General features: G+C 45.3%; 1 protein-coding gene across 1 annotated transcript in view; it reads right to left on the minus strand.

Annotated features, from left to right (window-relative positions):
* The window catches only part of Zbtb10 (zinc finger and BTB domain containing 10), a 39,494-nt gene extending 25,192 nt beyond the window's left edge, over positions 1 to 14,302 (minus strand). The window contains exons 1-2 of the mRNA XM_059253952.1: positions 13,334 to 14,302; positions 1 to 691 (exon numbers count right to left, since the gene is read on the minus strand). The exon at positions 1 to 691 is cut by the window's left edge and continues 192 nt beyond it. Coding sequence (XP_059109935.1) covers positions 1 to 691; positions 13,334 to 14,302 — 1,660 coding nt within the window. The remainder of the gene's footprint in view (positions 692 to 13,333) is intronic.
* Between the last annotated feature and the right edge of the window lie 723 nt (positions 14,303 to 15,025).

The raw sequence follows: 15,025 nt of genomic DNA on the forward strand, positions 1-15,025 counted from the left end.
TTTGACTTTGAGATTCATTTTCAGCCAGGTCAGGAGAAGCATCCTGGACCCAGTTACTGTCATTCATCTGGTAGGTTTCTGTTTGGCCCTCGTCGACATTACAACCATCATTTTCAATTTTTATATTACTTGCCAAATTGGTAAGATTCCGTGTCGCCCAGAAGCTGGCAATTTTTTGTTCCCGTGATGAAGTCAGGCCATCTCTATTAACTGGTTTTCTATTATTATAGTCCACAACCACAGACTCTGGAGCTTCTGACTTAATGCTTATATTTAAGGCATCTTTAATGAAATTCCGGCAAGTTTGAACAACTTCACTCATTTGAAGGTAGCTGGCCACTGTCATCACTTCAATGGCATTTTGGCTTGTGAGCACCAGGTTCCCAGAATACAGGAAGTCCAAGATGACTGAAAAACCTTGAACTGCAGCAATATCTAAGTGGGTAGTATTGTTTTGGTTAGGGCTTTCTTTGTTTGAAACACAATATAAAGTCTTAAAGAAACGGCTGCCTGCAACCAGGATGTTCTTATGAGCTTTAAAGATTTTCCCGCTCACCACAATGCTGACATCACAAAGAATATCTTTCTTTCTCTGTTCATCTAGTTGTCGAAGAAGTTGATAGCAATAAGAGTTCTCATTTGGCCTACTATTAAAGTCACAGTACCCCTCCTCTGACGGTATTTCTGACCCCTGTAATTGGAGGGAAAACATTAACATTAAACTTTATTTTCATTGTAAATCCCCCAATCCAAAGCAAACAAATGTAACTGTCAAAATAGTTAAAAAATACTCAAGTATATCAATTCATGAATTATCCATTTTGAGACAGAAATGTTCACCATACTAAACACTGAAAGGAATAAAAAAAGAGTGTGGTGCAACTCATTTAATGCACACATCTTACTGAGGATCAGCAGGATTTCATTGGTCCCTCTTCTCAAATATAAGCTATGGATATGAATTAAGAAAATTTAAAATGAAAAGAACAGTTATTTTAAGAAACTTTCATTTATGTGAACCAAATTAGTCTGCTTTATCTGATAGGAAAGCAGAAGCCCTCCTCTTCTCACTAAACTTAAAAAAAAACTAGTCATAACACAGCAGGCATATCACCTTACCTAACACTATTAGAAAAGGTAAATTTAAGTCTAGGCAAACATTGAAAAAAAAAACAGTTTAGGTCAATGAAGTTAATTAAATCTAAACTAGTGGTAATGTTAAGACGGACAGGAGAAAAACTGCTTCTACTATTAGCATATCCAGTTATAATTTTTCTAGTCATCTTTCAAAACGCTTTCTCTTTAAGGTCATAAATATATTTCATCTATAAGGTGTTTAAAAATTCCTGAATTCAAGAGGCTTTAATGTATATAAATTTTACATCTCATGAGGCATACAGGTATTCATTATAGTTCTACTTAGCATGATTCTTATATAGCAATTAAGCTAGACCTTATAGCTCAAATGCATGAAGCTGAGGCAGGAGGATCAGGAGTTCAAGGCCATCTGACTACACAGTGTATTTGAGGCCAGCCTAAGGGGAGGTGGGAAGTTGGGGGGCTGGGAGCTCTGGGTTCAGTCCCCAGCCCTGCAAGAAAAACAAAACATTATATGATATAGAGCTGGAGAGATAGCTCCGTGGTTAAGAGCATTAGCTGCTCTTGCAGAGGACTTGGGTTCAATCCCCAGCATACACAAGTGGGCTCACAACCATCTGTTAACTCTAGTTCCAAGGATATAGCACCATCTTCCCCCAACACACACCCACTAAAATCAATCTTAAAAAAAAAATTACATGACATAAATAAGAGTATGATCTAATTTCAGAATGTGTGTCCTTTGGCAACTCATTCTCCGTGAGGCCTTAAATGATAGTGATATGATTAACATTAGTTTTAATTAGTAACTGTGGCCGGGCAGTGGTGGCATACGACTTTAATCCCAGCACTCCTTAATCCCAGCATTCCGGAGGGAGAGGCCAGCCTAGTCTATAGAGTGAGTTCCAGGTCAGGCTCTAAAGCTACGCAGAGAAACCCTGTTTCGAAAATAAAAAAAAAAAAACCTGTGGCTTCATTCAGTTAATAGGTAGGCAAACGCTCCAGGCAGAGCTCTATCCCCACCACTTTCAATATGGCTTGCATTATTTCTGCACTCTTTCCAATTGTTAACAGTCTAGCAATAAGTAAATGAATGAATAAATAAATATAAAAAAATAAAAACCCCAACAAAGTATTAGTATTCTAGTACACGTCAGTGCTTCACAGACTATGGAACAGTATGGACCACCTGTAAACCTATGGTATAAATAGACTAAAGAATGAAGAATGTGAAATATAGTAGAAACTGAATTGCAGTATACCTTTGGCACTCATCTTCCACTGACCTTAGTACCTTAGTTTCATGAGGCCATTCTACTACAGCAAATCTCCCAAGCCCATCCTTTCATACTAGAATGTTCCATGCTGTACATTAACTATTTTTCCTTTACTAAAACTCTGTCAGGAATTAAACAGGTGAAACAAATCTCTTCTCTAGAATAAGTCCAACCTTTTGCTTTGAAAGAGAGTGAGGCTTCAAAAATGAGGGGACAGCTGGAGCATGCATGGTACGATTCTTTAATCCCAGCACTAAGGCAGAGGCAGGTCATCTACGATCTAGGCCAGTGATCCACAGTGAGATGCCTAGGGATGGGTGCTTCACTGTGTCCCTGTCTCCCCCTTCCCTCTTCCTGCACACAACATGCAAGAGATGAGGTCCACCCCAGTTCTAAAAGGCTATTTTTTAAAACATAGATCTTGTATATAAACCACATTACAAAACCTCAAATATTTAAGCATAAAGTAAAAATATTTGACTTACGTAAATACAGAAAACAATTCTAAAAATGCCTATGATAATAAACACTGTTACAACGTAACTTTCTAAGAAAAAACCAACCATACTAACCTGATAAAACAGGTCCTTTTAAAAACAGACTACCTGAATAAAAATCATTAACTTCACCAAAGCTCTCCACAGAGAGTAGGAAACACAAAAAAGGAAGGTGTTTTTTAGGTACAGACCTAGCTTTAAACTGTGTATGCTGTATACCTGTCTCACAATCAGGCTCATTTGACCGCTTCCAAGTTCTACCTAGCAGGTATTGTAGTAAAGGTATGAACCCTTGGAAGAGGCAAAACTGTTTAACATTTGACAAAAGGTGGCAGCACTTCTATGCGGGGTCTGTGGAAACCGTGAATTAGCATTTAAAAGTAAACTGCCGAAAGTTTAAATAACAAGCAGCATGATGTACAGACCTGTAATCATGGAATTTGGGAAGCCAAGGCAGAAGTTCACAGTTGAGGACAGTCTGTGTGGGTACTGGGAAGGTGAACCCAGGTTTCTCTGCAAGAGCAACAAATGCCCCTAACCACTGAACCATCTCTACAGCTCCTTGAAGGGCTTTCTTAATAGCTGTTACACATAGCATAGTCCTTCAATAAGTAGTGAGAAAGGAATTACTGGTGTTACTTGTAAAAGCAGATATTATTGGTGCTATTCTACAGTTGTAATGAGAAAACAATGGTTACAAAGTGATTTGTATAGTATGGGTGTGTTTATAGGTAGGCTTTTGACTGAGTAATTTTTTTGACTGAGTGTGACAAATGCAACAAATCTTACACAAATTGGTTGTAGAACCCAGTGATGTAGCTTAGAATGGCTGCAATAATTAGATATAACTACCTCCATTTGTGGATTTTGGGTGAGATCTCACTATGTATTCCTTTAATGCCAGTTCCAGGCTATTCAATTCAGGGGTTAAGAGCACTGGCTGCTCTTCCAGAGGACCTGGGTTCAATTCCCAGCACCTACATGGCAGCTCACAACTATCTGTAACTCCACTTCCAGGGGATATGACACCCTCACAGACATACATGCAGTCAAAACACCAATGCACATAAAAATAAATAAATCTTAAAGAATAGGGTAGGATGATGAACATTCTAAATAAATGAGATATTTTAAAAAGATAACCAAGATGATCTATAGCATCCTTAAAATTCTAGATTCATACAAGAACTGCAATCCAATGTCCATAAAGCACAAATCAGCACTTAACACATTTACCACATGTAAATGCCCTCACTTCCATCAGATTTATAAACAAGCAGCACTTCCAGGCTGTGGCACATGCCCATAATCCTAATACTTAGGATATGAGCAGGAGAATCATAAGGTCAAGGCCACCCTGGACTATATATACAAGGGCTGTAATCAATTAAACAAATAGAGTTGAGCCTAGTGACAAAGGCCTATAATGGTGGCAGTGACTGGGGTAGCCATGGCAGGAGGATCTCAAGTTCAAGGCCTGTGTGGGTTTTGGTTTTCAAGACAGGGTTTTTTTTTTTTGTGTAGCCCTGGCTGTCCTGGAACTAGCTCTGTAGACCAGGCTGGCATCCAACTCAGAGAGATCCACCTGCCTCTGCCTCCCAAAAGATAGGTAGGTATGTGATGGAACCCAAATCCAAGCTTAAAAAAATAGGTATAGTATTGGACTGGCAGACAGACTAAAGAGATAACTATGGCAGCAACGTGAAGAGAGATCAATACCAGAGAATTCAAACAAGAACTACTGTGACCAGTGGGGAACCTACTATGAACAGTGTCAATTGGTAGAGTCTGGCATGCATAAATTCTTGTGTTTAATCCACAGCACTGCATAAAAACTAGGCAAGTGGCATATATCTGCAACCCCACCATTGGGGTGGTGAGACAAGAAGATCATTAGTTGAAAATCATCCTCAGTGACAAAGAACTTGAGTTCAGGGGCTGGAGAGATAGCTCAGCAGTTAAGAATATTTTTGCTGCTCTTGCAGAAGAACTGGACTCAGTTCCCAGCACCCATACCATGTCTGTAACTCCAGTTCCAGGGATCCTAAAACCTCTTTCAGCCTCACTATACAAGTGGAGCACATACACATACATGAAGGCAAATACTCATACACATAAAATAACTTCTCAATCTTAAGAAAAAAGAATTTGAGGCCAGCCTTTACTACATGAGACCTTACCTACAAAGGGGTGGTAGTGGTAATAATGTAAGGTATTTAGAGGAAACAAAGACCTTGAAACTGCAGAAGATGACTGTTAATGGGAAATGAGACAGCCTGTAAAATAACTTAAGTGATGAAACAGGGAAGAAAGAACAAAGAAGGATTACTATCTTGTATCATTCTACCTTGGGAACTATCCTCCAACTTGTAGACCACTTGTAGACTACTAGCCAAGTCACCTTTTGAGATGAAGGAGAAAAAGCTTAATTCTAAGTAATACAAACTTGACCATAGCTTATCATCAACCCATTAGCAATATAAAATTATCAAGTATTTCCTTCCTCACTCAGAATTTAGTCCTCTTATGATAATCAGATAGCAAAAAGACATTTTCAACAATCACCAATATGTAAACTTAAAGTACTAAAAACATGAAATTCAGTACTGCTTTTGTTTCAAGAACTCACTAGGAACAATATGTTGAGAGAAAATAATTTCTGCTTCCAAGTTTAAAAATCAAATTCAGTTTCTAGGATGTGAGGACAAACAAGGTCATAGCAAATATAATCCCAATCTTCTACTGGTGTTAAATTTAACCACTGATGGAAAAAGACACAGCTCTCTTCTGCAGTCTTTCGTCTCTATAGCGCCCTTGCGTGATGATGGTATTCTCCTCCGAGGCTTAAACACCCAGAAAGCCTACTTCTGTTTGGTTTATTTTTCCTAAGTCAGGGTCTCACTATGTAGCCCTGGCTGTAATTCACTATGTAGGCCAACTCAAAGATCTGCCTAAGAGTGATGGGATTAAAGTCATGTAACACCACACCCACCATAAATTCTAATTCTGTGTTTGGGGAATGAGAAGGTGAAAGTCAGGTGATTACAATATCCTGGCATTTTTGGTAATCATATATATGCTTCCTCCTCAAATTCTAAACCCACATATGCATTATGCTGGTGTCTCTAAATAGCAACACATACACATTTGATTCTTCCCTACTTAAAATGGTGTTGTTGACCATTTGCTAACAGAATACAATGCACTCCTTTTGTTTTCATTTGGTTTGGTTGAGACAGGGTCTCACTCTGAACTCCCAGACTTCCTGCTTGAAGCAGTGCCTAGGATTGTAGGCACATTCCACTGCACCCTACAATGCAATCTTTATAGCATGAAGAGATCCTTCGAGATCTGGTGATCTACCTGTTAAAACCTGAGTTTTCACTCTGCTCAGGAATTAACAATCCATCTCTCAGGCATCTCAGCACTATTTTCACTCTCCTGCGGCTGCTTTCACAGGCAATGGCAAAACACCCTTTCCTCCTTGGTCAAAACCGTAGTTAGTATCTATCAGTTCCCACTCAGAGTCAGTTTTGCAAGTCTCTCAACCTCTACAGGCAGGACTCATGAGCAGAACTGTAGTGTCTTCATTGCTTTCAACACGCAAACCTACATGATCTCTATACCATTTCACTGTGACTGCTCCTTGAGGGCAGGGAAGTCTTGCAGGTTTATCTCACGTCTTATACCTACCTAATATAGGTAAGCTTAAGGAGAAAGAAGCCCCTTCTAGATATATAATAGTGTATACTTCCAAAAATTTGAAAGCCACAAAGGAAACAAACCACCTTTTTTACGAATGAACTACAGAATTATACAATACTAACTTTCCCTCTTAGAAGACTTTTAAGAGCTGAGGATGTACGGATCATTTGCTTAGCATATATCAGGCCCAGGGTTCAATTCCCAGTGCAGAATAATCTCAGTGCTCAGGAGGTGAAGAGACAGGAGTTTATCCACAGCTACATAGAATATGAGTTCAGCTTGGGATACAAGAGCGACCCTGTCTCAAAGACTTTCAGGGCCCACAAGATGTCTCAGCAGCTGTAAGAGCACAAGTCTGACACTAGATCCCACTGTAGAAGAACCCACTCCTGAAAGCTGTCTTCTCCATACACACGCTGTATGTATAGCACACATGCACCCACACTCCCACACATACGACATATGTACACACAGAACACAATAAAAAAGACTTTCAGAATTCTTCCTAAGTTGTTAAAAACTAGCCAACCAAGTAAAAGTAAACACCAACCAACCTTTGGGACTTCCTGTTTCCTAGGCAAAGGCTGGCAGCCCTGCCTCACCTTCCTCTTCTCCACCTGACAGCCAGTACTCCAGCCAGTCAGTAATTTCAATCCCAGCACTGGGCTGAATCCACTCTTTAATTTCTGGAAAGGTTAACTACACTTACAATAATAATAATCTGGGTGCATGCTGTAGGCTTAGCAGACGGCACAGAGTTGACAGAACGAGTGATTGGAGCTCTGAGAATTTCACAATTGGGTAGAAAGTGCTCTGAACCAAGCTACAGTGGTAATCACTGTAATTAAAGCAATTTTAAAGCCTTTCTGGGCCAAATGGCCAAATTCTGAATGAGATAGTTCTTGAAATGGACTCTGAAGATACTCAATACTATATACACAGATCTCCAGCACCAAACCAGTAAATTTGTCTTCTGGATACTTCCAAATGGAGGGTCCTCTCTTACTTACAAAGCCTCAACAAGGATTCACAAAGGAGCTTAAGGATTCCTCCCAGGGGCTGTGGATGTAGGCCAATGGCACTTGACTAGCTAGCATGAACGAGGCCCTAGGTTAAAAATGCCTCCCCCAAATAAGAAACCTTTCCCCAACCCAAGCATGGTGATACATACACATCTGTAGTCTCAGCAACAGTAACAGAGGCAGCAGCTTAAGAGTTTGAAGTTGGGCCCCGTAGGCTGCCAAGCTGGTAAGAGTCTTATCACACCTGACAACTAGTAGTGCACTCTTTAGAAGGCCATAGCTGAGACTAACATCCACAAAGCTGTCCTCCAATCCCCACATACATATAGACAAATGTTTTAAAAATAATAAAAATATGGAGTCTGAGGCCAAACCGAGAAACCCTGCCTCAAAAACAACAAAACTCCTAACTACCACCACCACCACCGAAACATTTCTCCTTAGTAATCCTTAGCTAAGGTCGAATTAAAAAGACAAATATGGAATCCAAGTGCAGTGATACTCTCTCTCCTAAAGTTCCAATGACTGGGAAGCACAGACAGGAGATCACTGGAGGACTGGACTTCAGCCAGCCTGTCCACCACCACCACCAAGAAACCAAAAGGACTTTTATCTATATAAAGCATGAGAAGAAACAGGTCCTGGCAAGGAACATGTCTGTACTGTAATTCCAGCAACTCAGGAGGCTGAAGCAGGAAGATCAAACGTGCAAGGCCTGCCTGGGCTTGCAGGGTAAGAGTTCCAGGCCAGCCTAGGCAATACCTTGGTGAGACGGCTAAAGATGCAGTTCAATGGTAAAGCTCTGCCTAGCTTGTGAGAGGCCTTAGCTTCAATTCCAGTACCTGACCTCCAAAGAACGAGAAATAAAAGTAAACTTTAGTAATGTACAAATAGCTGCCTAAATGCTCAAAAACCCAGCAGCAGAGAGCGATGGCACACGCCTTTAACCCCAGCAACTCATGAGGCAGAGGCAGGTGGGTATCTGGGAGTTCAAGGCCAGTCTAGTCTACAATATGAGCTTCAGATCAGCCATGGCTACCTGATGAGACCTTGTCTCAAAACACTAAAAACAAAACAAAACAAAAAAACCAGCATGGTACAAGCTGGGAATCCCGTCACTTAGACTGGAGCACTGGGATCTTCTGTAGGATACTAGCCTGGGCTACAAAGCACAGTAAAACCCTGTCTTTTAAAAACAAGGGCCGCTCTTTTCCAAAAGGCTCAAAACTCATTCCAACCACCCATCAGGTGATTTACAAGTCCCTGGACTGAGTTCCAGGGGGATCCCAAGCACTTATGTGTACATATCCACACAATGCGCGCACACACGCACGCACGCACGCACGCACGCACGCACGCACGCACGCACGCACGCACGCACGCACGCACGCACGCACGCACGCACGAACCCACCATGTAACATTAACAAAGGGTCTTTTAATAGAAAAAGGAGGCTTTCAGGTAGGTGCAGCTCAGTGGTAGAGTGCTTGCCTAGCATAAACGAGGCCTCGGATTCCATCCGTAGCTAAGAAAGAAAGAAAATGAGAGCTGAGTGTGTTGACACCCTTTAATACCAGTACTCAGATGGCAGTTAGGCAGATCTCAGTTAAGAGGCCAGCCTGGTGTACAGAGTTTATGGACAGCCAGGGCTACACAGTGAAACCCTATCTGGGGGAGGGGGTGGGGGAGGGGGGGGGAGAAAGGAGGGAAAGAAAATGATTGAGGAAGCAGGGTGGTGTGGTGGTTCTTCACATCTATACTCCTAGAAATCCAGAGGCAGGCTGATCGTGAACTCAAGGGCAGCCTGGGCTACAAAGAAAGTGAGACCCTGTCTCCAAAAACAAACCAACCTCAGGAGGGAGGAAGTAAATCTTCTGTAGCCTACAGGGTCTCACTATGCAGCCCTAGCTGGCATGGAACTGGTGTGTGCTAAATCTGACTGAGCTCCTGCTTCCTTAATCCCAGTGCCTTCCAGAGCTAGTGGAAGTATGCCACCATGTCCAAGTCAAATTCAATTCTTGCCTGAATTTTAGAACGCTCATAGTGGTTTCATTTTAAGATTGTGTCTCCCCCCCCAAAAAAAAAAAAAATTGTGTCTCGGGTAGCCCAGGATCTCCCCCCCCACCCCACCCCCGTCTGTGTGTCTGTCTCTCTCTCTCTCTCTCTCTCTCTCTCTCTCTCTCTCTCTCACACACACACACACACACACACACACACACACACGTATTTGAGGATGACCATGAACTACTGACTCTCATGGTCTCATGTTTCCACTTCCCAAGTGCTGGAATTACAGGCATAAGGTAAAATTTATTTTATGTGTATGAACACTTTTGTATGCATATGCATCACATTACATCACATTTGTGCCTGCTCGATCCCCTGGACTGGAGTTATGGATGGTTCTGAGCTACCCAGTGGGTGACAGCAATCAAACCCCATCCTCTGAAGAGCAACAAGTGAGCAATAAGCATTCTTAACCACTGAGCCATCTCTTCAGCCTCCATTTCATTTTTTAAATAAGGAAGCTAATACAAGATACTCTGAAATTGTATTAATAATGAGCAAAACTCAAGAATGCCCAGGCTGATGGCCTTAGAAAGTATGAAAAGGGAATACGGTTGGCTCTCTAGAATCAAGAGCAATACCATGACCAATTGACTTCAAAACTGATAACACACTGGGTGTTGTTGGCACACACCTTTAATCCCAGTGCTCCGGAGGCAGAGACAGGCTGATCTCTGTGATTTCGGAGCCAGCTTGGTCTACAGAGAGAGTTCCAGGACAGGTTCCAAAGCTACAGAGAAACCCTGTCTCGAACCACCCCTCCAAAAAAAAAAAAAAAAAAACCAAAACAATTGATGATACTGACAGACTTTGAAGTCAATCTGTGCTAAGAGACGCTGCTGCTGCTGCTGCTGCTGCTGCTGCTGCTGCTGCTGCTACAATAAAAGACAATTTGTAAAAGATGCCACTGATGAACAAGGGACCAGGTCTAACTAAATCTTGGGCCTAGGGAGTGAAGCCTGGCAGTAAGAGCACTGATCTAGCACAGGTAAGATCCCAGATCAGATACCCAGCACTGCTTCAATAAATGTAAACCTTCAGCTGGGTGTGGTGGGCATGCCTGGAGTCCTAACATCTGAGAAACAGGTAAGAGGACCAAAGAATGTTTGAGGCCAACCAGGCCAGCCAGGATGACAAGACACTATCTTAGTTTTTTCCTAGAAGTAATCTATAATAAAAATAAGCACGACAATAAATAATAGTATTTACTAATTGATTATGTGTAGATGCTTACGAATTTTCCTACAGTGGAAAGTGGAGGATTAGGACCCAAGACCGACCTTGGACCCTTACAGACTTGTGTTACACTGCCTCCTAAAGGTAATCAAAGGCTACAGAGCAACAACTAGCACCACCACAACAGAAAAAGATCAAATTCTGCTCCAAGTACTAGGAAGCTGTCACAAGTATTAATTTAACAAGGGAAAGAGGTTTTCAGGTGTTTCTTGGAAGAGCAAGCTATCCCTCCTCTAACTAGGGTTAGTTACAAACTAAGAAAAACAGTGAGGATCAATTCCAAGTGGTAACACCTAAAATTCAATCCAGGAGACCAATATATAACCCGGAAGGATTTAACAGAATGTCCTAAATCAAAGTGGATGGCTCCTAGATCACATTAAAGGGCAATGTCATTAGGGATGGGAAGGGCTAATTCAGAAATCAAGTTTAGAACATGTTTTTACCTAGGAATGAACTCTGAGATCCAGGTACATGCCTGCAGGATACACCCGTACTAGTTCTACCATAAGGTTATCCAACTAATCCCCTCTTCCTGAGTTCAGGATCACTGAGCAGCTAATTATAATCTTTAGCCCCATTCATGTTTGCCTACAGAACAGAATATTCTGGTAACAGTACTTGATCCACTGTAGATTAACAAGCTCAGTCCATTTTTTAAACAATATTTCTAAACTTACCAACACTTGGAAAATTCAGCTTTCCATTTTCACCAACCACAGCATCTATCATCCTACTAACTACCTTCAGCATTATACTGAACCCTTTAATGTCTGAAATGCATCTTCTGTAAAACAGAAACAAAACTACTTTCCAGAATAATGAAAATGAGTCTGGCACACCTAAAACAAGACAAATGTTAGGCCTATCAAACTCCAGGACAAACTCCAAAGGTAGTAATGCAGAAAGCCGAGAGCTGAACCCAGATTTGCTCAAAACTCATCCCTTTTTTCATTACAACACCCCTTATAGGCACTAGTCTCAGCTGTCATCCAGGATTTAAGGCAATTTACTAAAAATTTCTGGGCTTTTTATCTTTAAAATGAGGAGCCTTCAGCCAGGCGTGGTGGCACACACCTTTAATCCCTGTAGGCAGAGGTGGGTGGATCTGAGTTTGAGGCCAGCCTGGCCTACAAAGAGTGAGTTCCAAGACAGCCAGAGCTACACAGCAAGACCCTGTCTCAAAAAACAGTAATCTTCCTTGTAAGATTTAGGAAAAGTAATTTGTGCAAACAACAACATCAATTCAAAAACAAACCCTATTTCCCTGCCTTCTGGGAAAAACAAAAACTCCACGCCTCTAATAACTAAAAGCCTCTAATAGATAAGCTGGGTTACTTGTGTGCCTAAGAAACTATAGTGCACGTGTGCTGAGAAGCAGGCTCCCTCCCATAAACACAGTGAGGTACTAATACCTGAATGTTGGCTTTCTAAAAATCAATGAATGACTGGCTAGCAATACAAAAGAATGAATTCCACCCACCACCACAAGTTGTCTGTCTGAGTCATAAAAAGGAGGACTGATCAACATCTGTTTGCCTTGAAAAGGACTATCAAAATGGTTAGGCTACTAACTTTAGAGTAAGACCGTTTTAAGAAAAGAAAGAATTAAAACTGATAGGTAGGCTTGTTTTGTAACTAAGGACTGATCGTTTTCCAGTAAGTAAATGAAGTCAAAATCACTTCACATTAAACATTTCCAAAGCTAAGCTTAACACACAGGCAGGCTATTCACAGCAAAGTTTTTGAAAGGGGTAATAGATTCTCAGAAGAGAAATACGGATAAAAGTAAGTAAACCGTACAATAATTTTACCAAAGCCAGCCTTGGTAAGAAGGTTCAAGTTTAACAGAGATGGTCATCGTAAAATTATTCATGTTATTCAACTAACTTCCTCCACATTTACATATGCCTCTCATATTTCACATTTATCTCGACGTGACACGAGAATTTCTTAAGAGTGGGCTGCCAGCAGCACCAAAGCTTAAGGAAGACTGTTTAATCCACTCTTCAGACTACTTCTGGCACTTTCGTGTATACGAACACAAGGCCGTAGACTGTTCTAAAATCTCCGCTGATAAAAATTTTTTGATCGAAAGTCAACCCTAAGGTTAAAATCTCCAAACTCTCTTTCGGATTCAATCTCCTAGACAAACCCTTAGTCATTAAAAAAAGAAGCAGCAGCAGAAGATAAATCCAGCGCTATCATTAGAAAACTGTCGTTCCACCCCTCCCCCAATACATCCACAACTTCGGGAAACTTTGTTCCCAGGCTTTCTAAACCCCTACGCAGAAGCTCCCCCGAACCTCTCTCGATGGGAACGACGCCTTCCCCCGGAGGACCTTTATTTTTCTTTCTCCGCTTTCGTCTTTTTCCCTGATAACCCTTTCCCAAAAGGTCTCCGTGAGAGCGAGAGCAGGCTCTACTGTACCTGGGCGTTGGCTTCGTGGAGTTTGTGCTCGGTGGAGACGTGGTGCCTCAGGAGCAGGGTTTTCTTGTAGTTGCGGGTCCCTCGCGAAAGCTCATCGTGCCCCACCGGGGTAAGGTCCACGCCGCCCCCATCCTCGGGGGTCCTTTGGCACCAGCCGCAGAACATAAGGCCGGTCTCCCTGGAGTACCGCAGCCAAGGGAAGTCCTTGAGCCAAGAGGTCTGGAAGGAGCACTGGAGCTTCTGCAGGAGGGACTTGGGCCTCGCGAGCGGGAAGTGCTGGACAGTCTCTCCTTCGCCAGCTCCCACACCGCTGCCCTCCGCTTCGTCCCCGCCATCGCCTCCCGACCGCCTGCTGCTGCTGCAGCTGCCGCCTTCCGCCCCACTGCCGTCGCCCGGGCTCGCCCCCTCCTCCTCGTCCTCGGTGCTGTCGCTCAGGGACGCGCCGTCCTGCATCAACTCCTTCCCCTCCAGCGCGTCCAGCTCCAGCTCCACGGCCGCCGGCCCTCGCCCATTGAAATGCCTGAGGGGCCACGCCGAGGTCTCGGGGCGGCCGCGGCTGCTGCCATTGTTGCCGAGACCCCCGGCGCCTCCCCCGCGGAAGGCCAGAGTCCGACGGTTCCTTTCCGCTAGCAGGGGGCCCCCCGCGCCGCCGCCCAGCGAGGCGGGGCCGCCCGCGTCCTGCGGGAGCAGCAACTCCTTGGCGTCCTCGGCGGCGGCGGCGGCGGCCGCCCCGGCGGAGGCCTCCGAGTCTTGGGGCTCCAGGCCCTCCGATTCCATTTCCTCGTCGGCCCCGCGCCCATTGGGCTGCTGCGGCGCGGGCGGCGCGGGCTGTCGCGGCTGCGGCTGCGGAGGCCAAGCCGAGGCCTCCCCGCCCGCGTTATTGTTCGTGGGGCCGCCGCCGCCGCCGCCGGTGACCAACCCGCCTCCTCGGAACGCCAGCGTCCTGCGGTTCATTTCACTGAACGACATGGCGCGCGCCGCCGCCGCCGCCGCCGCCGCCGCCGCCGCCGCCCGGTGCCTCGGCTCGCGCCCGGCCTCGGGCCGCGTCCCGCGCGCTCGCCGCGGCTCCCCCAACGTCTCACCCCCGCCCCCGCCCCCGGCGCTGCGCTGCGCTGCGCTGCGCTCCCGCCGGCCCGGCCTCACCCTCCCGCCGGCTCGCGCTCGCTCCCGGGGGCCGCCGCCGCCGCACGCGTCCGCCGCCTTCGCCGCCGCCGCCTTCGCTCTCGCCGCTGTCCCGGCCGCGTCCTCTCCACCCCCCGCCCCGCCGCGCTCCGGGCAGCGGGCGTCCCGCGCGGAGAGGTGGGCGGGCGGCGGAGCCGGCGAGCCGGGGCGCGTGCGGCCTTCGAAGTTGAGGAGGAGTGCGGGGCGCCCCTCCGCTGCCCCGCTTCAGCAGCGCCGCGCGCACACACCGGCCCGCCGACAGAGCTCCGTCCTCGGGGAGCCGCGCCGCCGCCGCCGCCGCCGCCGCCGCCGCCGCCGCCGGCTGCCGAGGCGCGGACGCGAGAGGCGCGCTAAGCCGCCGGGCTCCGCCACATAGCGAGCCGACAATAAAGCCGGCGGAGCGTTTCCGTCCGACCAGGCCCTGGCGGAGGTCGAATGGCAAATGAACAACGGACCGTGCGCCCACAATGCACCGGGGTAGCAGTAACCGCTGGAGGGGGAGAGGGTGGGGGCCGGCCGGGGGAGGGGGCG

This window comes from Peromyscus eremicus, chromosome 2 (assembly GCF_949786415.1).
Source record: "Peromyscus eremicus chromosome 2, PerEre_H2_v1, whole genome shotgun sequence".
NCBI classification, from domain to species: Eukaryota; Metazoa; Chordata; class Mammalia; order Rodentia; family Cricetidae; genus Peromyscus; species Peromyscus eremicus.